This window comes from Theobroma umbraticum, unplaced genomic scaffold (genome assembly GCF_002168275.2).
Source record: "Theobroma umbraticum cultivar Fairchild unplaced genomic scaffold, ASM216827v3 scaffold_4.1, whole genome shotgun sequence".
Lineage (NCBI taxonomy): Eukaryota > Viridiplantae > Streptophyta > Magnoliopsida > Malvales > Malvaceae > Theobroma > Theobroma umbraticum.
In genome coordinates, this window is record NW_018397258.1 from 4,434,768 (window position 1) to 4,453,037 (window position 18,270).

Sequence of the window (18,270 nt, forward strand, 5' to 3'; positions counted from 1 at the left end):
CCCATACCTGAAAGGGTTATCTTTGAATGCCTTGAACACCATTACAGACAGTTGGATAAGTCATTGCTACTTTTTATCATTATGATCAAGATTACTATTAAGGAGAGACAACTAAATTAATGTGCATCTTCCACTTGAATCTCATGTCTTCACTAAGCAATCAGCATAACGCCTAAGGGGCACTCAGATGAGAGCAGCCAACCACTGATTCGATTGATGGTGGAATAATGTTTCAACTCCACAAGTTAAAGGCACAGGTTATGATTGATTCTATTGACCCAACAATAAAAAACAATAAGAAGAAAACTTGCATTGGAGACGAATTAGACGGGTGCCGTTTGTTGTTCGCATAATTAACAGTATTAATCAAGCCTCTCCCAAAAGTTTTCGAGCTTCATTTGTGGTGTAGAGTAATAGCCTGATAAAACACTCGTTGCGACCACACGATTTGAAGCTTCGGAGTAATGAACTCCGTCCCAGACTATAGATCGTGATACATTGTTGCAGATGCTGGAACCAGGCTGGCCGCACGTTGCTTTTGAATCGTAATTATTTGGAGGTCCCCCATAGCCACAACAAGCCATAAATGGATACTCAAAACCTACATGATTATTTAACATAAAAATGAAACCACCATGGAAAAAAGGTGAAAGAAGAAAGTCTAGTTCCATTGGCATTATATATAAAGAAAGCTCAAGCTTACCATATTTTTTATACTTCGTGAAGAGATTGTACTTTATGGTGTATACATCTATGTAGACAATGGTTGCATCCTTTAAAACAGTTCTCATTTCTTTACAGATATTGCGCAGGCCTTTATTGAAGGCTTTTGCGAGATCATTATGGACGCGGAAGCATCCAATTCGATCGAGATCCTTGTTAGTATGAGAATGTAGTGCAAGTTCTTTTGGAGCACATCCCAATGGACCGGTGTTGTGTATCCAAAATTTTCTGCCACCATATGAATATATGTTCTGCAGATGCAAACAGAGGGTTCTATTGGCACAGAGAGAACCGGTAATCTGACACTTAGCCCAAAATTAGTTTGAGGAAATTCAATTGATGAAATGAGATGGACTCACTTGAATGGCTAATTTGATTTCTGCAAGAAAAGAAGGGATTTGTTCTGCGACTGGTTCGTATGTCAAGTTTGATGCATACAATGCCATTAACAGATCATTCTGTCCAATGTCAATCATGTATAATGCATCGCGAAACCCCTTTTCATCTATGAAATCTCCTAAACCTGAGTAAGATGTTTTTTAAGCAACAGAGATGAGTTTCGAGACAAAATTTATTGATCTAAGTTGACATAAATTAACTTACCTTTTGTTTGGAGTTCAATTGATCTATTTTTGAAGCGAATGAATTGGCGAACTTGAACATCCAGAGCAAAAGGGACAAACTGTGGCAGAGTCATTGCCCCACTTACAGCAAAGTTCACTCCACTTGTGAAGTTTGGTGCCAATGAGTCTAAATATGGGCTTAGATAACTCAAGTTCAAACGTTCACCTAACAGAGAAAGCAAAAATTTGACTACAGAAAGGCCAAAATGCATGCAACAGAGAGGAGAGAACAAATCCCTAGTTTTCATACTCTTCCACTGACTTTATCACCACTTTTACTTACATTGTTTCTTCTGTTCATCATTATTGCAGAATATGGAAGATAAAAGCTAACATCTGTTGGAGCTAGCCCTAAACTTTAAAGTTTAACCAGTACTTGGAAAATATGGTATAAAGTCGGTTGAGACTCGACAGAGATTGACTTACAGAAGAAGTCAATAATAAGACGTCCATCCCCTAGCCGTCCAGTGCCTCTATGGAAAAATGTGATGCCGTGAGGAAGACCAATCGGAAGTCCAGTTCCGGCAAGTACTCCTCCAGTATCAGAATTGGAATCACCAAAATTGATGATACGTGGCCTACCTGCAGGGCTGGACTCTGAAATATCTGTCATAGCAAGGAAAATCCAAATCCAGAGATGCAATATCAAGTGTTTAGAAAATCCTACGTTATCCATTTCCTTGCTTCTCTCTGACTTTTTTTTTTTTGAACTCACCAAGATTGATTCAACAAGTCATTCTTTCAATAAATGGTACTCTTACTATCAATCGAGTAGACTAGTTGATCAATTTGCTGGCATTGACTTTCTGTCTGGTTTGTGTAAATCAATCCATCAGTTCAGGGAGTCAAAATAATTCGCAAATTGCACCACTTGGAAGACTAAGTCTGAAGTTCACATGTCAAACGGAAATAGTTTATGTAAAAATATTTCCTTCCGAACAGTTCCCCATGTGATGTTTGCGTATACGTTACTGATTATGAGATAAGAATTCACATGAAAATAATTAATAAACTACTCTGTGTTTTATCACCGTGTGACCAAACCAGGTGTACCGTTCCATAACGTATCTTAATTCTCTCTGCATTTAACACTAAATTTCTTTCTTTTCTCTTGTAGGTATAGAATTCACATTTTGTTACAGAAGAAGTTAAAATTAACTTCAGGACTGGAGTAATTAGTAGAGAGAATTTTGGCAGCGAAAACGGCATTGGCAGCTTCTGTGTAGTGAACTCCATCCCAGCTTATGAACTGAGATCCTTCATTGCAGACAGTGTGGCCAGTCCGGCCACAATTGATATTGGCATTGTAGTTGTACGGCGGCCCCCCATTGCCACAACACGCCATTAATGGATTTTGAAAGCCTTTAAGGTAAAACAGATCATCAACATGAGACATTCCCTTAAGCTTCTGACAAAAGTACAGGAGACAAAACTGAGAACGGTGACCATACCGTAATTAGGGGCATTGGCAATGAGATCATACTTGATGGAAAATAGGTCGACATAGACAATGGTGGCATTTATCAGTTGAGGTCTCAGTTGTTCACATAAAGCCCGCAATTGTGCATTAAATGCTTTTGCAGCATTGTTGAGAGGGTGGAGGCAGCCATGCTCATCAAGTTCACTAGCGTTTTGGCCATGCAGAGCAAGTTTTTGGGGCAAACATCCGAGTGGCCCCGTGTTGTGTACCCAGAAATTTTTCCCACCACTTTGATATATATTCTGTATTTAAGATTGGAGAAAACAATAAACATCTTAGACACATGAAACATGGCATTGGGTTTTCATTATTTAAATTGAATTGGGATTTGCATCCTCTTTTGCTCCTGAAAAATCCAATATATATAGTTTCGATGTAGTGTAGGATATTTCAACTAAACTGAAGGGTGTAAGGACAAACCCAAATAGCATATTTGATTTCAGTGATGAAAGAAGGAATTTTGTCAACGACTTGTGCGTAGGTAAGGTAATCAAAGGATCCAGCTAGATCATTCTGTCCAATATCAATTGTATAAAGTGCATTTTGGAAGTCCCCATCACCAACCAAATCTTTGTAGCCTGAGTTGAGGGGGGAAGTTGAATATCAGTATCATTCTTGGCTGAATTGTCTAATAAATAGTCATCAAAATAAGTTTTTCTTCGATCATGTGAATGCTAACATACCTTTAGACATGAGTGCTGGGGAGCGAGCGCGAAAGCGAAGGAACTGAGAAACTTGGACGCCCAAACTAAAAGGGACAAACCTAGGCAGGGTGGCTGAACCACTAATTGCAAAATTGGCTCCGTTGCTAAAATTTGGCCCCAAAGAATCCAGATATGGAGTCAAATCACTAGTATTCAAGCTTTCACCTGCAACACAATTTCTGGGTATGTTACTGGCTTGGCCTTTGTTTCCAACAATTATCCAGCCTACTTTAGAAAATAAAAAATGTTGGGTAAGCTAGATAAGATAAAAAACTAAATTGCCTCGGAATGGAAAGAACTAAATCTTGGGCCGTATGTTCTATTTTGGTAGTCTAATTTGGAGATAACTAGCCATTCCTCTTGATTCAAAATGTGGGCTTATCAGCTCTAATAGTTGAACCAAGTTGGGCTTCCCACTGCTTCTGTTGGCAAAGTATCATCCAGCTAAAGTAAAAGGGTCCATACTTTAATGCTCACAAATGTCCGAGGCACTGACTAGCTTTGGGGTGGCACTGTGCCCTTCTGGCCGAAATTGCTCGGAGCAGGAAGATAGCCAATTCACGGTTAATATATAAAAGTAATATACAAATGACATATATATACATCGAAAACTACAAGGTTTTACTTTGAAAGAAGCCGATGGCAAATTTGTCTATATCTGAAAAATAGCTATGTATGACAATTGCAGTTTAAAAATCATAACTATTCATTTTCAAACTTGCTACAATGATCATCCTTATCTGCAATACTTACATTAAACTAGATATAACAATTTTGTATGCCATTCATGCATTTTATCTCACGAGTTTTCATGCATCTCTAAGGAATAAAATTAAGGATTTCATGCTGAACTTACAGAGGAAATCTATCATCAATCGTCCATCGGAAAGACGACCTGCCGGTTGATGGAAATACGTACGCCCGTTTGGAGGTGCAAAGTTGAGTCCTAGACCATCTGCAAAGCCGCCGGTGTCCGAATTAGAGTCGCCGAAGTTGAAGATGATGGGAGTTTTGGTGCACTGGCAATGGACTGGGACGGAAAGCAGCGGGAGAGTACAAAAAATCACACGAAGTGTGAATAAGGGACACATAAGAGAGCATCCTTGCTTCGGTGCTCCCATATCTGTACCGTACTGGTTGGTTTGCTTTGACTAGAATAAAAAATGGTTATATTTATACACATTAAAGGTATGGGGAACACTACAGCTAGCTAGGGGAGAATGAATTTCCATTCACCAGGCAGTTATCGTATAGGTAAAGAAATTATGAAATCATTGTCTTTTCCAAATAGATGAGGACTGATGGTTTCAGGAAATTACGTATGTTAAAAAATATAAAGTACAAAATACCAACAAAAGAAAAAGGCGTGAAATAGACCAAATACCATGCATTTATTGGATGAAACCTATTATTTGAAGAATATGTATTATTTATGGGCCTAGGAAATTTAATGTGATGAATTCCTGGCCATAAACCAGAGAAGTCATGGTACTTTGCACCAGCATATACAGCTGCTGATGCATGGCTTACAACTAGCAAGTGGGATTAGTCATTTCCATTTCAGAGTCCATCGCACTAATTTTCTTTTGTTTCCGACAGAAGCTTGATGGTTGAATTGACAGAACCAAATGCGGAGTGTTAGGTTAAAAAACCTAAAAAAATTAAAAAGTCTGGAATCAACTGCTCATGAGCAATGTCGAGACAACTGCTAAACAATGAAGATGATTCATGAGTTTTTGATTTACATTTAATTTCCGTTTCCCAATGTTTAATAATACAAAGTCCGTGATAAATCTTTTACCCGCGGAATAATGATGACTTGCAAGAGCTTGCTAGCTGCTTTGAGTTAAAAAGTTCAGACCGATTTACCATTACCTGCTGAAACTGAAATCGATTCATATCTTCACGCGCTTATTGTTCAGCGAATGTTTTACAAGCGTTTATCAGTCGGCAAGGCAATTTTTGGTTTTATGTGATTTTATGTAATGATGGGGTGTTGAAGACCATTTTAATTGGGATGCAGATTTCTTGGAAAGGCCCTTCCTGTAATCATTTTGGACATGTCGAGAGCTGCTATTGAACGTTTTTTCACTTAGAATACAGATTCCAGCATGTTCTGCTCTGCTCAGGATGAGTTTGTTGACTCACAAACCACAATATTCATCAAAGTCAATTGACTTTAACCTCTGCTCCACTAGCCTACTTGTATAGGCATGCTTCAATAGGAGACACGGGGCAAATAGAAATTGAGCCCGAGTGCTGTCGATATAAACTAATCATAATCGACAAAACAGACACACGTTTGCCATTATTAAGAGTTCAAGTATTTCAATGGCAAAACATTGTATAATCATATTCAATGCAACATTAGCTCCACATTCTCAAGTAAGTGATGAAGTGGAGCAGTTAATTCAGTAAACTGCAACTGAATTGGCCATCTGATACAGATAGCTTCTCAGCTTTTGTAACTGCATCTAACGGAAGAGGAGCGAAGCTTCGAGATGGGCCATAGAAGTGTGGGAAGCAGTTGGAACCATCTACAACCTCATATATCAATCCATCTCCAAGCTGCAGAAGATGCAAATGTCAAAAGGAGCTCTTATGCATCAAGACTTTGAGGTAGCAGGGAATGACTAATAAACACAACTTAACAAGTGAAATGTTAGTATATCATTATTCCAATCAATTCAAGGATAGAGAAATGATTGTCCTTAACTATATCCAATTCAGCCTTCTTTTCTTTTAATTGGAAACTTTAGGATGCAAAAACTCATAAATCTCCAAAGAATTGGATTGAGCAAAAATGACAGAGAAGACCACATATAGTGGCAAATCAAGACACTGACTATCAGCCTAACTGTATTTTCTCATATGATAAGAGAATGGCAAGAAGGTTTGCAACCTATTCTCCTCCCACCCACCCCCTCTAAAGCAACAAAAAAAAAAAAAACCTTCACCCTTTTAACTGCGCCTCTTAGCACCATTTATAATAGAAGCTATAAAGCTTGAATTGCTTTGCTGCTTTTTCTTTTAACTCGGACACAATTCTGCAAAATCTAAAAAGCATAATATATTGTACAAGTCTTTCCCCCTTATTCTATATTTTTTCCATCTTAAGAAGTAATAGAGTTATTATAGGTATCTTTGGAGCTTGAATTTTGCTAAATCTTCTAGAGTTTTTTTATCTTTAGATAGTTTTTAGTTTTCTTTTTAGAGATAATTTAACTTATGTGATGTCAAATTCCATTTATGCAAGTTTAGCTTAATTTCTTGTCAAAACCCCTCAATTCAGCTTCTGACTATTTAATCCCTTAATGTAAAGGAGGGTGCAAGTGGGCTTAAGAGCAATCAAACATGTTGAAGTGTTTAGGGCATAAATTGAGCTATAGAAGTCCGATCGAGGTGAATCTTGAACCAATGGAAAGCTGGGAGGACGAGCTACAATTTTAGTGTGCAGCACTTGGCCCAAATCATAAGGAATCATAGCAAAAAATGAAGCTGAAAGTAAGGTCCATAGCAGCTCTGCACTAGGCAGCTTGAAGGAGAAAAAAAGCATGGAAATAGAACCTCTAGCGCTGCAGTGCTGTCCAAGTTAGAGAGATTTTCGTTGCAGTGAGATACAGGCCAAATCAAGTCAGAAAGATTTTTGCTACAGCGAAAAGAAGGCTATTTGCAATGCCAAGTCAAGAACAAATTCGCTGCAGCGAAATTCCATTCTCGTTGCAGCAAGAACACGTCAGATAATGAATATTTTTGCACGAGTTTCTAGGTCAAGCTGAAAAGTAAAAGGGTATAAATAGGAAGTTTTGCATGAGAAAAAAGAGGATTTGGAGAGACCATTTTGGGCAAAAAGAGGGAAGAACAAAAAAGGAAAAAGAAGAAGAATCAAGAGCTGGAGGATTCAAAACCTGCAACAGAATATTTTTTCACTCTAGATTTAATTCTCGCTCTCTTTAGCTCTTTTTGTAGAACAATGTTTTTGTTTGCTGAAATGTATACTTTCCTTTTAAACATGTTGAGTTAGAGTCTTTAATATAGGATTATGGTGGATGCTATTGTGTAGTTGGAATACTTTGGATTCATTCTTTACTTGTTTTTATGAGGATATCAATGTTTATTCAAATTTATGCTTATTGTCTCATTTCTTGCTTGATCACCAATAAATTGAGTATTGGGGTTTAAATGATGCCTGAAAAGGACAATCTAAAAGGACTCAAATTTGAGTAATGTATGTTCATCCCATATTAAGAAATTAAATGGGTGATTATTTAATAGGATAGACACATAACTATTAATCATACATAGTCACTATAGGTCCTAAACTTAGTGAACTTAGCTTTAGTTAATTTTCAATAGACATATAGATAGTTAATGAAGCTAGGCAATTGTGTGATAACTCGATGGAGTATCATGCATGCTCAGGGAGCCTAGACTAATATCGATTCTCATAAAAAGTAGGTAATTGATTGATCTTGTATTCTTACAAAGTAGTAGCTAAAATCATAGGCCTAGGCTTCAATTACATTGTTTCCTCACTACATATTTAACTTGCAATCCTTAAGTTCAAGTAGACTTTTAGAGTAAATTTTATTTCAATTTTAACAACTTGTTCCTTTTGTTGCTTTAATAAAACTTAGCTTGTTACAGTTTTAGTAATTAGTAACAAATAGTAAACCAACTCCACGAGAGATCGACAACTCTACTTATCACTATATTACTTGTTCACCTCCAAGCTTACGAGAATGCTAAATTGTATAAACAGAAAACAAAGCAATGGCATGATCGAAAGATAGTGGAACGAAGTTTCAAGCCCGGCCAAGCGGTGTTACTGTATAATTCTTGTTTGAAATTATTCTCGAGAAAATTGGAATCGAGTTGGTCAAGGTCGTTTATTGTTTCAAAAGTTTCTCCGCACAGAGTTGTGGAGGTAATGGATAGCAAGACAAATGAAACCTTCAATGTTAATGGACAACGTTTGAAGCATTATCTCGGAGGGATCGTTGAGCGACAGCATTCATTTATCTGTCTAGCCGATCCTCTTTGAGCTCTTAAAAAGTCAGATTGAAGACTTTAAAGCAAGCGCTACTTGGGAGGTAACCCAAGTCTTTAATCTCTTTCATTCTCGTTTTTGCACTTATGGTAGTTTTTTTGTTAAATTTAGTTAATTGCTATGTCATTTTCAATTGCCTGAAGTTTATAATTCACATTCTCACTAATTTTTAGTATGTTAATTTTCAATTTTATTATTTTATGTTAGCTTTTAAGTGTGTTCTTATTATTTTCTATTGATTGATTGAGTTTCTCAACATTTGATTTACTTTGCAGGTGGAAATAGGAGCCATTCCAACAGCTGCAGTGCTATAGCGCCAATACCCCAGCGCTGCCAAGTCTCAATTCCCCTTTTTCTTCCAGAAGCATCAATGCTGCAGCGAGAAATCAAGGCCGAAAAATAAGAGAAGTAGAGAGTTTCTAGCTGCAGCGAGACAGAAAAATAGGAGAAACATAGAGTTGCTCGCTGCAGCGAGACCCCATTTTCGTTGCAGTGAGATTTTATTGCCAGCCAAACTAAAAAACCTTGAGAGTTTCTCGCTGCAGTGAGAACCCACTCTCGCTGCAGCGAAGAAGAAGAAAAAAAAAACCCTAAAAGTTTCTCGCTGCAGCAAGTTGTTTAGCTGTTCCCAATATAAAACCCATGTTTTCTCCTCTCTTTTCCATTTTCTCAAATCTCTAACCCTAACCCCACTCTCCCTAAAAAATCCTCTCATAAAATCAAATTTCTCTCGTACCCATTGACAAAACCTTCAAAAATTATCAAAATTCTTGCCAACAAATCAAGGTTTGAGGATTTTAAGGAAGAGCTTTCCATCAAAGTGCAAATTTGGTAAGTTGCTGTCAACTTTTTGCTAAAATTTGGTATTTTGATGAAAGTGATTACTTAGGAGACCTTTTGTGAATACTTTTCATTGGGTTTTGATTATTTTCAAGAGTAGTAGTAAAATCCTTGAAGTTATGTGGAGTTTTTACAATGGGATTGGAAAATTTTGATGTTTGTTGATAGGGGTTTTGTCAATTTTCTGCATATTATATAGTCTTTGATAACTATATTGCATTGGTGTGATTTCAAGGCTGCTGGAAGAAATTTTAAGAGAGTGTTATTTGTGATAAAGATTTGTTGATTGTTGGGTATTGGGTAGTGCTAGAATTAAATTTAGAATTGGATAAACTTGAGATAACCATAGCCTCGAAAAGAGCTAGGACAAGCAGTGCCAAGTTTGATAGAACCAAATTTGTATCAGTTGAGGTTTTACATAGACATACACAATCCATGCTACACAAATCTCGAGTACCTAAAAAAGGGATTGATCTGCCTCACATCCGTTATAGCCATATCTTAGATATAATTGAGGAAAGGAGATGGGGGACCTTTTGTTCATAACCCAAGACGACAATCATTCTTGTAGTTAAGGAGTTTTATGCCAATGTAGTAGAACATGAAAATGGGGTGGGATTTTGTAGAGGAAAAAGAGTACCATTTTATATCTACACCATTAATAGGTTCTACAATACCCTTGATTTAGAGAGTGATGAGTACACACAGTTCATTAATGGGGAGGTGGACTTAGAGGAGGTAACTAACTTCTTAGGCAATCTCAGGATCACATGGAGATTAGCTAGGGGGTTCCAGCAACTTTCAAGGCAAGTGTTCTTAAGAGTGAATATAAGGTGTGGCACCATTTTGTTTAAGCCAAGATGCTGCCAAACAAGCATACAAGTGATGTGACCAAGGACCGGGTTGTCTTAATATATGCCATCCTCTCAAGTAAGTCCCTTAACATTGATCAATTAATTATTGCTAACATTTTACATACTGTTAGTTCTAGTAGAGATGGCTTGTGGTATCCGTCACTAATCACCACGTTGTGCAAACAAGTGGGAATATACTGGAGCCAAGACGAGGAAATTATGCAACCAAAAGCTCCATTAGACAATGGGATTGTACAGAAGATGCAAAGCCATCAACCTCAAGTTGCTGGCGCAAGTTCATCCGCTCCGATAAAACCTTCATCTCTAAGTAGTTCATTCTTTGTGGCATTGTAATTTGTTTGTTACGAGATGAAGGTGCAGAAACAACAATCAACACAAACAACACTCTCTCAAAATTTCTTCCAGCAGCCTTGAAATCACACCAATGCAATATAGCTATCAAAGACCATATAATGTGCAGAAAATTGGCAAAACCACTATCAACAAACTTCAAAATTTTCGAATCTCATTGTAAAAACTCCACATAACTTTAAAGATTTTACTACTACTCTTAAAAATAATCAAAATCCAATGAAAAGTATTCACAAAAGGTCTCCTAAGCAATCACTTTCATCAAAATACCAAATTTTAGAAAAAAATTGACAGCAACTTACCAAATCTGCACTTTAATGGAAAGCTGTTCCCTAAAATCCTCAAATCTTGATTTGTTGGCAAGAATTTTGATGATTTTTGAAAGTTTTGCCAATAAGTATGAGAGAAATTTGATTTTATGAGAGAGGATTTTTGAGGGAGAGTGGGGTTAGGGTTAGAGATTTGAGAAAATGGAAATGAGAGGGGAAGACGTGGGTTTTATATTGGAGACAGCTGAACAACTCGTTGCAGCGAGAAACTCTCGGGGTTTTTTTTTCTTCTTCTTCGCTGCAGCGAGAAACTCTTTGTTTCTCCCATTTTTCTGCCTTGATTTCTTGCTGCAGCGCTGGAGGGATAGAGTTATCAAGCAACACATAAGAACCAATAATCTTAAATTGCTAAGATTTGATCAACTAAAATATTGTTGCAAAAGATTTCATGACATTTACCATGTTTTAAGTAGAAAAAAATCTCTCCTATCATTTCCAGCTGTGAAGATTAAAGTTTAGACGAACCTAGTACTCTTGCTGCCTTGATACCTATAATTGCAAATGCATTTTTACATTTCTAATTAGGACCCAAAATCAAGACATGCATGTTCCGTAAATTACTGGGAAGTTCCCATCAGTTTTATTGTTTATGTTCCTTTCAACTTGATTTCTAACATTAATTATCAAAGACGAGAGTAAGATATGAAAAGATATGAAGGATTTCATTGGCAAATATGATGTGCTTTATCTTTTTTTTTTACCTTCTTAGCATCAATCTGAAGAAGGTACAAATCCACCTTGACGTTAGAGAAAAAATTCTGCAATGTCGGCTTTACCTGCAATAATTACGAAGAATAAAGCAGAAACATGATCCAATTACATGTATAAAAATATCAGAATTTGAAGCCCAACAAAAAGTAGGGACTGGAGAGAGACCTGATGAAGCGAGCTGAGGTGAATGAAACCAGAGGACTTGTCAAGGTCTCCGCCAAAAACAGATTCATTCTTTTGCAATGCTTCCCATTCCTCAGCCGTACTAATCCTGTACACGAATTCTTCCCTTTCACTGGCAGTCATTCTTACTAACCCTTACGCTGCTGCAGCAGTCAATAGCCAGCACATGGTTCGGCTCTAATCAAAGCAGACCTAGCTGGGCTAGGCTTGATAGTATTATTGTGGACGTGTTAGTCCACCTTTCCTTCAATGGGCTCCTTTCCGTAGCCCATCTACATAAAGTGCCTTCCAAGGCTTCAACATCAAGCGTTAGTTCAACAGCGTAAACTGACAGCATTGCTTTAACTGCGAGGTTCTGCTGCACGACCAAACATCAAGTGTCCTTCAACGACCAAACATGGCTGCTATAGCAAACCCAAACTCGCTTACTCCTCTTCATTCTCCTTCTCATCGCAAAGACTATCCTCTCATTTATTGTTCTGTACTACCCAGCTTTAGAGATTCTCGTTCATCTAAGCTTAATGTCACCCTGAAACGCTCGAGAAACGCTTCAATTCTTCCTGTAGTCAGAGCCCAAAGTTCTCCTGGTATGGATGGATAGCTTAGCAAGCTGAAATATAGCTTTATGTGTATTTACTTCTACTGTAAATTTTTTCTTCTTCAGCGGAGTATGAAATGCATCATGGGTGCCTCCAATTTTACTGAGTTTTGTGTTTTCATTGCTGGTAGATTATACCCCCGATTCAAAATTTTATAAAGTGGAAGCCATTCTCAGGTGTTCTTCATTATATTCTTTTTCTTTTCTCTTTTTAAGAGCGTGCGGCTTAATAAGTTTGTTAGTTTATTGTATCTAATTTTATTCTGCTTTCTTTTGCTTATGCTGAATTTTTGAACGGATTAGGCCCTGGCGAATCCAGCAGGTTTCGTCGGTAAGAGCTCCTAGACTTCACAACTGATGTGTGCATAGTAATTTATAACTAGATTTTGGTTTGTGTTACTGTCCTGTCAGTATATAGTACTAAAATGTTGCAACAACGTCTGTAGCAAATGTTACTTAAAAATTGCGCCCTTGGTCTCTTTCTAGTATACTAGTACTAATTTCGAGCATTACTTTCTCTATTCCTTGTTCGAGTTTACCATGAATAGAAAACATTGTTACGATTGTGAAGAATTCTTCCAATACTCTTCGAAGTTAAGGCAATGCCTTGGCAGAAGAGTACCCATGTCTTAATGGCTAGGGGATAGTTCATACTGCAGAGATTGGATTGTATGTTAGCATAAGATGGGGGAGTGGTTCAATCGGAATTGGGGAAGTTTTGGACCGCAAGGTGATAAAGCCATATTATCACAAAAAAATGCATTGTTACTTACTCATGTTTGATATTCCTTCTCATGCTTCAAGAATAGTCACATCAAGTTCAAGCCTACATTGTCACTGTTTCAAAAGATTAGTTGATTAGACTTACTATGTTGTAAGAGTGTAAATGCAATTTGGCTGATATCGGAGAGCTGAGATTGTTTGGCCAAACCACTGCTTCTTCATCAAACAATCATGCTTGTTGTAGTCTTGAAGTTTTAGACCTGTGTTTATTTTTATTCAAGCCCCTTCAAGTTACTCAGGAGATGGGCAAACACCCTTGTTGGATCTAATTTTTGGTTTCTTTTCTGAAAACAAAGGCTCTTCTGAAAATGGGTATTCGTGGTGTTACGGTTTCTGATGTTCGAGGCTTTGGTGCTCAGGGGGGTTCAACAGAGAGACATGGTGGTAAGCTTTTGTCGCATTCACAGAGTTGAAAGTTTTACCTCTTTCTTCTTTATTTTGATTTTATATACTTAAATTTATATCTATCTGATGGCAATGATATTGAGCAAGTCAGCAGATTTTAGTTGATGTATCTTATTCAATTTCTGCACTCTTTCATAGCCAGACTTCAGTTTGCTGATACTCCCCTTTTTTATTATTTTCTTCATCTTTATTGTTCTGCAGGTTCTGAATTTTCTGAAGATAAGTTTGTTTCTAAGGTCAAGATGGAGATTGTGGTGTGCAAGGACCAGGTATATACATATACAATCTGAAGAGTCATTTCTTCTAAATATGAATTATTTGGTGGTACATTTGTACTCATTTCACTTTCATTTCTAAATGCTTATCCTGTGAAAGGTCGAAGCCGTAATAGATAAGATAATTGAGGAAGCAAGAACTGGAGAGATTGGTGATGGCAAGATTTTTTGTAAGGATTTAAACTCTTTCTCCTCAATTTCTTAAAATGAAATCCTTTAATTTCCTTTTTTCTGAATTTTATGGCTCTGAACTATCAGGTTAAGTACAAAACCTGTTTCTGGTTATGGGAGGGGGGGCAGGTTGAGTTATTGGTGTTGTCTTTGGAGTTTTATTGCATATACAACATGAGGGGATTACGTAATGTATTTGATCCAACGATTCACTGAGAGGAGGCTGGTTTAGTTGCCAACTCAAACATGGCTCTACCCTACCACCGTTCGGTGGCATGTAAAGTTCATTGATGAAATGAATTTACTAATTTTCCAAAAAAAAAAAAAAGAGTGCAAAAGCTGTTTAATGAAAACTTTAACTGACTAGGTTTTGTTTGGAACTTTCTAGTCTTTTTCTTTCATGAACAGAAGGGAGTTTTATCACCACAGATATGTGGGAAGACATTTGGGTTGATGGGGAATATGGGATCAAATTCTCCATGATTGTGCGGACATTTGACAAAATGGGAATATTGATCAAATTCTGCATGTCCAAGTCTAATTGTCAGAAGCACTGACAGCTGTTTCATGATAACTACCATTAATTGAACAATGTTTGCTACATAACCTCACTGACTACAGTGTTTTAAAATTGTCTCTTGCTCTTTTTTGCTTCCTGTGTTGTAGCTGCATACGCAAGAGTGAGATTGTTGCTTAGAGTCCAGAGTGATCTAATTTTCATGCTTATAAATGAAGAATTTAAGCTGTTTATTTTGATTAATACTACTTATTAAACTTATGATCAAACTCCTGATGATGTTCACTGGTGCTACAGTGGTCCCTGTCTCGGATGTTATAAGAGTTCGCACAGGTAACATTCTAATAACCATTTGAGATTACAACAACTGATCATTTCTTTGCTTTAGGAAAACCACAGGCTCTAACTGTGCCTTAAACAACTGTATACTCCCAACTTTCAGGTGAGCGTGGAGAGAAAGCGGAGAGAATGACAGGAGGACGTGCTGATATGTCAGCCACTGCATTGAGCTAAGTTGCAATATCAGTGCTGCTGATTATCATCAAGACCTTTGTTGCAGATCCTGCTTTAAGCACAGTGGCTGCTGCCTGTTGCAGACATTGAAGCTTATGACACTGCCATTGTTCTATGTAATATCAGATGATGAATAAAATTAATTAAGGGAAAAGACTAGTTATGTGGTTTTCCATGTTATCGCAAATCCAATAATAAAAAGAATTGAATAATCGAGAAGCTTATGCTTTTTCAGATTTGTACAGCTTTAGTGGAACATTCCTTGTGCTTAAAAGAGAGAAGGTGGAGAAATCCATATAGAAGAAAACAAACAATTCTTTGATGGTGTCTGCTGTGAAAACTTGCAACCCAAAGGGGTATAGGGAGTCCATTCCTTCGGATTGGAAAATTTATATGTTTTAGCAACTGTAAAAAGGTGTGTATCGATGGTCTCTTTTGCCTGGCTGCCTCATTTTATGCCAACATCAACCTGTTCTTTCTGTGCCATCCTGTCCAGCCCCTGGTTCAATGCTTTTGGTGTCATTGGATCATGAACCTTCTTTTGGGTAAAAAAATTCAAGGCTCCGCCTGGAGTTGTGGACCATTACATGGCGAATAGCTGCGGGTTCAATAACAATAACGCCTCTCACTATTCCTAATGGGAGGGAATAGGATAGGGAGGGCAACCTAGACCTTGGTCTCCCCATTTCCTAATATTATTAAAACCATAGATGTAAAATATTATTTATTATATAATTATTAAATATTCAAATTTATCATTAAGGGTAACATGAGATATGCATTAGATTTAGTGTTTTTTTAGTTTGATTTTCTTTCAACTTATTTATCAATTAAAAGTAAAAATCAATTCAAATAAAAATTTAAAAAAATCATAAAAAAAATAATTTCTTTTAAAAATAAATTTTTAAAAAAATTTAGATAAAGCCATAGAGAGAAGCGTTCTCTCCTCATTTTTTAAAAACATACCTTTACAAAAAAAAATAAAAATTGAAGACCAAAATAAGTAAATAATTTTTATTGAAAAAAACTTAGTTTTATTCAATTATTTTAAAACTCACTATCCCCGCTAGGGAACCCTACCTCCCATTTACGAAACAGACTACGAACAACAACGCGTTCAAATCAAGCGTCGTCATAACGGCGTCATAGAGGACAATGCTAACTAACTGCCAAAGTTCTGTGAAAAATCAAAAAGAGAAGACGGTGTTCCGTCAACTAAGATCCTGTTTGGATCTATAAATACCCAATCTCCAAATCTGCGTAAAACATTGAAGGACAGCTCCTTTGATTTCGAGAGGGGGAGATCTTCGCTTCTCTGCTTCGTTCGATTCCGCGTAATAACCGTTCGCATTTCTCTCAGGCAAGTCTCTCTCTTTCTTCTCAAAACCAACAAGATTTTCTCATTTCTCACTTTATTTGGCTCTGCTTTAGCCGATCTCTCCTGATCTGCCTTTTCCTTTTTCAATGTTCTTCAAAACTTCACGTCAATTTTGCTTCTAAATTGTTTTAAATCTCTCGAATTTTCAATTCCTTGCATAGTTTCATCTGATCTGAGTCTTGGAAGCGTCGTAAGTTCGTTAAAGTGCTCCGATCTACATTTTTCGAATTGAAATTATATCGTAATAGATTGGATTCAGATTTTTATGTTTTGATCTGGATCAATTAAGGCCTGGTTTTGTGCCGATCGTTCCTCAAACGATCTTCTGTGTTTTTTGAATTCTAGCCATTGGATCTGCTCTGATCTTGAATATGCTATATTTATTTTGATTTCAAATTAAATCGATGATTTTGGTGTTTGGCAGACGTGAAAAATGGGGCTGTCTTTCACAAAGCTATTCAGCCGGCTTTTCGCCAAGAAGGAGATGCGTATACTGATGGTTGGGCTTGATGCTGCTGGTAAAACCACCATTCTTTACAAGCTTAAGTTGGGAGAGATTGTCACTACCATTCCTACCATTGGTAAGTCCTTTTTGCCGTATGAATTTTAACATTTCTTTTTCAAATAAATTTTAATATTTGTCATTCAAATGAATTTTGTACCAAAGTAGGATATTTCTAATTATGATATATCCTTGTAGGTTTCAATGTTGAGACCGTGGAATACAAGAACATCAGCTTTACCGTTTGGGATGTTGGTGGCCAGGACAAGGTAACTAGGTTTAGTTTTAATTGTAAAGAGTGCATCAAATAAAAAAATAGGGTGTTTTTCCATATGTTATGTTTAATACCTTCTTAGCTGTTGTTTCTATTTCCCCTTGTGAAAAGGAGTGGGTATCAATTATCGGAAAATTTTATAATTATCCAAAAAAGGGGAAAGGAGTGGTTATAAATGGCATTTGTGCTGGTCTTATGTAATCTATCAGCAATTAAGCATCTTGATAACCTGAATATGTGTAGTCCTTTGAAGATAAGTCCTCAATATGCCTGATAGGTATATGCAAAGGTTAGCAGTTAAAATTGGACCTTATGTTTTGAGTATATCTTAGATATTGTCAGATCTGTTTGAAAAATGAAAAAGTATTCATAGGTTTTTGTTTACCTTAATTATTCCACTAGCTGATTTGCTTTGATTTTCTCTGCATAGATCCGACCATTGTGGAGACATTACTTCCAAAACACACAAGGACTTATTTTTGTGGTTGACAGCAATGATCGAGATCGTGTGGTTGAAGCTAGAGATGAGTTGCACAGGATGTTGAATGAGGTACTTGAGCATAAAATTTCTTATTGCCAGTCCTGTGATTCTAATGAACATGCTGGAATTATGAAAAGTTGCACACTAGAGGGGGTGTCTTGCTGAAATTTACTATATTATTTAATGTGCATTGGCAGGATGAGTTGAGGGATGCTGTGCTGCTGGTATTTGCCAACAAGCAAGATCTTCCAAACGCTATGAATGCTGCTGAGATTACTGACAAGCTCGGCCTTCATTCTCTCCGCCAGCGCCACTGGTAAGATGAGATTACTTTCTTTTTCTCTCTGTGTATGCATATCCAAGTGTTTTATCCTCTCTGTTTGTGGATATCTACGACACTTTCTATATTATGTATTTTGCAGGTATATCCAGAGCACGTGTGCCACTTCCGGTGAAGGGCTGTATGAGGGACTGGACTGGCTCTCAAACAACATTGCAAACAAG

At 37.1% G+C, this 18,270-nt stretch overlaps 5 protein-coding genes across 6 annotated transcripts in view; 2 read left to right on the forward strand and 3 right to left on the reverse strand.

Annotated features, from left to right (window-relative positions):
• Positions 1–362: 362 nt before the first annotated feature.
• On the reverse strand, positions 363–2,066 carry LOC110414272 (GDSL-like Lipase/Acylhydrolase superfamily protein). The gene is made up of 5 exons (XM_021425367.1): positions 1,773–2,066; positions 1,327–1,512; positions 1,083–1,246; positions 704–974; positions 363–601 (listed from the first exon to the last, which is right to left on the reverse strand). Exons 1-5 carry the CDS (start codon positions 2,020–2,022, stop codon positions 363–365), a joined length of 1,110 nt encoding a protein of 369 aa, XP_021281042.1. The 5' UTR covers positions 2,023–2,066.
• Positions 2,067–2,429: 363 nt separating this feature from the next.
• On the reverse strand, positions 2,430–4,651 carry LOC110414189 (GDSL esterase/lipase At1g09390-like). Its single transcript, XM_021425264.2, has 5 exons — positions 4,387–4,651; positions 3,510–3,695; positions 3,247–3,404; positions 2,798–3,068; positions 2,430–2,708 (listed from the first exon to the last, which is right to left on the reverse strand). Exons 1-5 carry the CDS (start codon positions 4,649–4,651, stop codon positions 2,473–2,475), a joined length of 1,116 nt encoding a protein of 371 aa, XP_021280939.2. The 3' UTR covers positions 2,430–2,472.
• Positions 4,652–5,767: 1,116 nt separating this feature from the next.
• On the reverse strand, positions 5,768–12,037 carry LOC110414471 (dihydroorotate dehydrogenase). Of its 2 annotated transcripts, XR_002445020.2 has the most exons (4): positions 11,852–12,037; positions 11,677–11,751; positions 10,949–11,271; positions 5,960–6,098 (listed from the first exon to the last, which is right to left on the reverse strand). XR_002445020.2 is itself a non-coding variant. In XM_021425676.2 (3 exons), the coding sequence occupies exons 1-3, from the start codon at positions 11,990–11,992 to the stop codon at positions 5,937–5,939; spliced, it is 378 nt and encodes a 125-aa protein (XP_021281351.1). In that variant the 5' UTR covers positions 11,993–12,035; the 3' UTR covers positions 5,768–5,936. The 2 variants fall into 2 exon arrangements, 1 of the variants encoding a protein (XP_021281351.1); XM_021425676.2 differs by lacking the exon at positions 10,949–11,271 and having other exon boundaries at positions 5,768–6,098; positions 11,852–12,035.
• A 153-nt stretch (positions 12,038–12,190) lies between these two features.
• On the forward strand, positions 12,191–15,369 carry GLB1 (nitrogen regulatory P-II-like protein). The gene is made up of 8 exons (XM_021424939.1): positions 12,191–12,456; positions 12,599–12,644; positions 12,771–12,798; positions 13,547–13,634; positions 13,857–13,924; positions 14,031–14,100; positions 14,916–14,951; positions 15,061–15,369. The coding sequence occupies exons 1-8, from the start codon at positions 12,267–12,269 to the stop codon at positions 15,129–15,131; spliced, it is 597 nt and encodes a 198-aa protein (XP_021280614.1). The 5' UTR covers positions 12,191–12,266; the 3' UTR covers positions 15,132–15,369.
• Positions 15,370–16,336: 967 nt separating this feature from the next.
• The window catches only part of LOC110413298 (ADP-ribosylation factor), a 2,363-nt gene continuing 429 nt past the window's right edge, over positions 16,337–18,270 (forward strand). Inside the window, exons 1-6 of the mRNA XM_089782998.1 lie at positions 16,337–16,491; positions 16,934–17,090; positions 17,210–17,280; positions 17,716–17,835; positions 17,964–18,082; positions 18,189–18,268. Coding sequence (XP_089639124.1) covers positions 16,943–17,090; positions 17,210–17,280; positions 17,716–17,835; positions 17,964–18,082; positions 18,189–18,268 — 538 coding nt within the window. The 5' untranslated portion in view covers positions 16,337–16,491; positions 16,934–16,942. The remainder of the gene's footprint in view (positions 16,492–16,933; positions 17,091–17,209; positions 17,281–17,715; positions 17,836–17,963; positions 18,083–18,188; positions 18,269–18,270) is intronic.

Bases quoted from the DNA above. Each gene is read 5' to 3' on its own strand.
- LOC110414272 (XM_021425367.1), bottom strand. From the start codon at position 2,022: ATGGATAACGTAGGATTTTCTAAACACTTGATATTGCATCTCTGGATT. The intron at 1,247-1,326 runs GTAAGTTAATTT...CATCTTACTCAG, and splicing joins AATTGAACTCCAAACAAAAG to GTTTAGGAGATTTCATAGAT. The intron at 975-1,082 runs GTGAGTCCATCT...TTGCATCTGCAG, and splicing joins AAATCAAATTAGCCATTCAA to AACATATATTCATATGGTGG.
- LOC110414471 (XM_021425676.2), bottom strand. From the start codon at position 11,992: ATGACTGCCAGTGAAAGGGAAGAATTCGTGTACAGGATTAGTACGGCT. The intron at 11,752-11,851 runs GTCTCTCTCCAG...TAATTATTGCAG, and splicing joins ACCTCAGCTCGCTTCATCAG to GTAAAGCCGACATTGCAGAA. The intron at 6,099-11,676 runs GTAAAAAAAAAA...CATCTTCTGCAG, and splicing joins TTCAGATTGATGCTAAGAAG to CTTGGAGATGGATTGATATA.
- LOC110414189 (XM_021425264.2), bottom strand. From the start codon at position 4,651: ATGGGAGCACCGAAGCAAGGATGCTCTCTTATGTGTCCCTTATTCACA. The intron at 3,069-3,246 runs GTTTGTCCTTAC...TCTTAAATACAG, and splicing joins AAATCAAATATGCTATTTGG to AATATATATCAAAGTGGTGG. The intron at 2,709-2,797 runs GTATGGTCACCG...TTTACCTTAAAG, and splicing joins TGCCAATGCCCCTAATTACG to GCTTTCAAAATCCATTAATG.
- GLB1 (XM_021424939.1), top strand. From the start codon at position 12,267: ATGGCTGCTATAGCAAACCCAAACTCGCTTACTCCTCTTCATTCTCCT. The intron at 12,645-12,770 runs GTGTTCTTCATT...TGAACGGATTAG, and splicing joins AAAGTGGAAGCCATTCTCAG to GCCCTGGCGAATCCAGCAGG. The intron at 13,925-14,030 runs GTATATACATAT...ATCCTGTGAAAG, and splicing joins TTGTGGTGTGCAAGGACCAG to GTCGAAGCCGTAATAGATAA.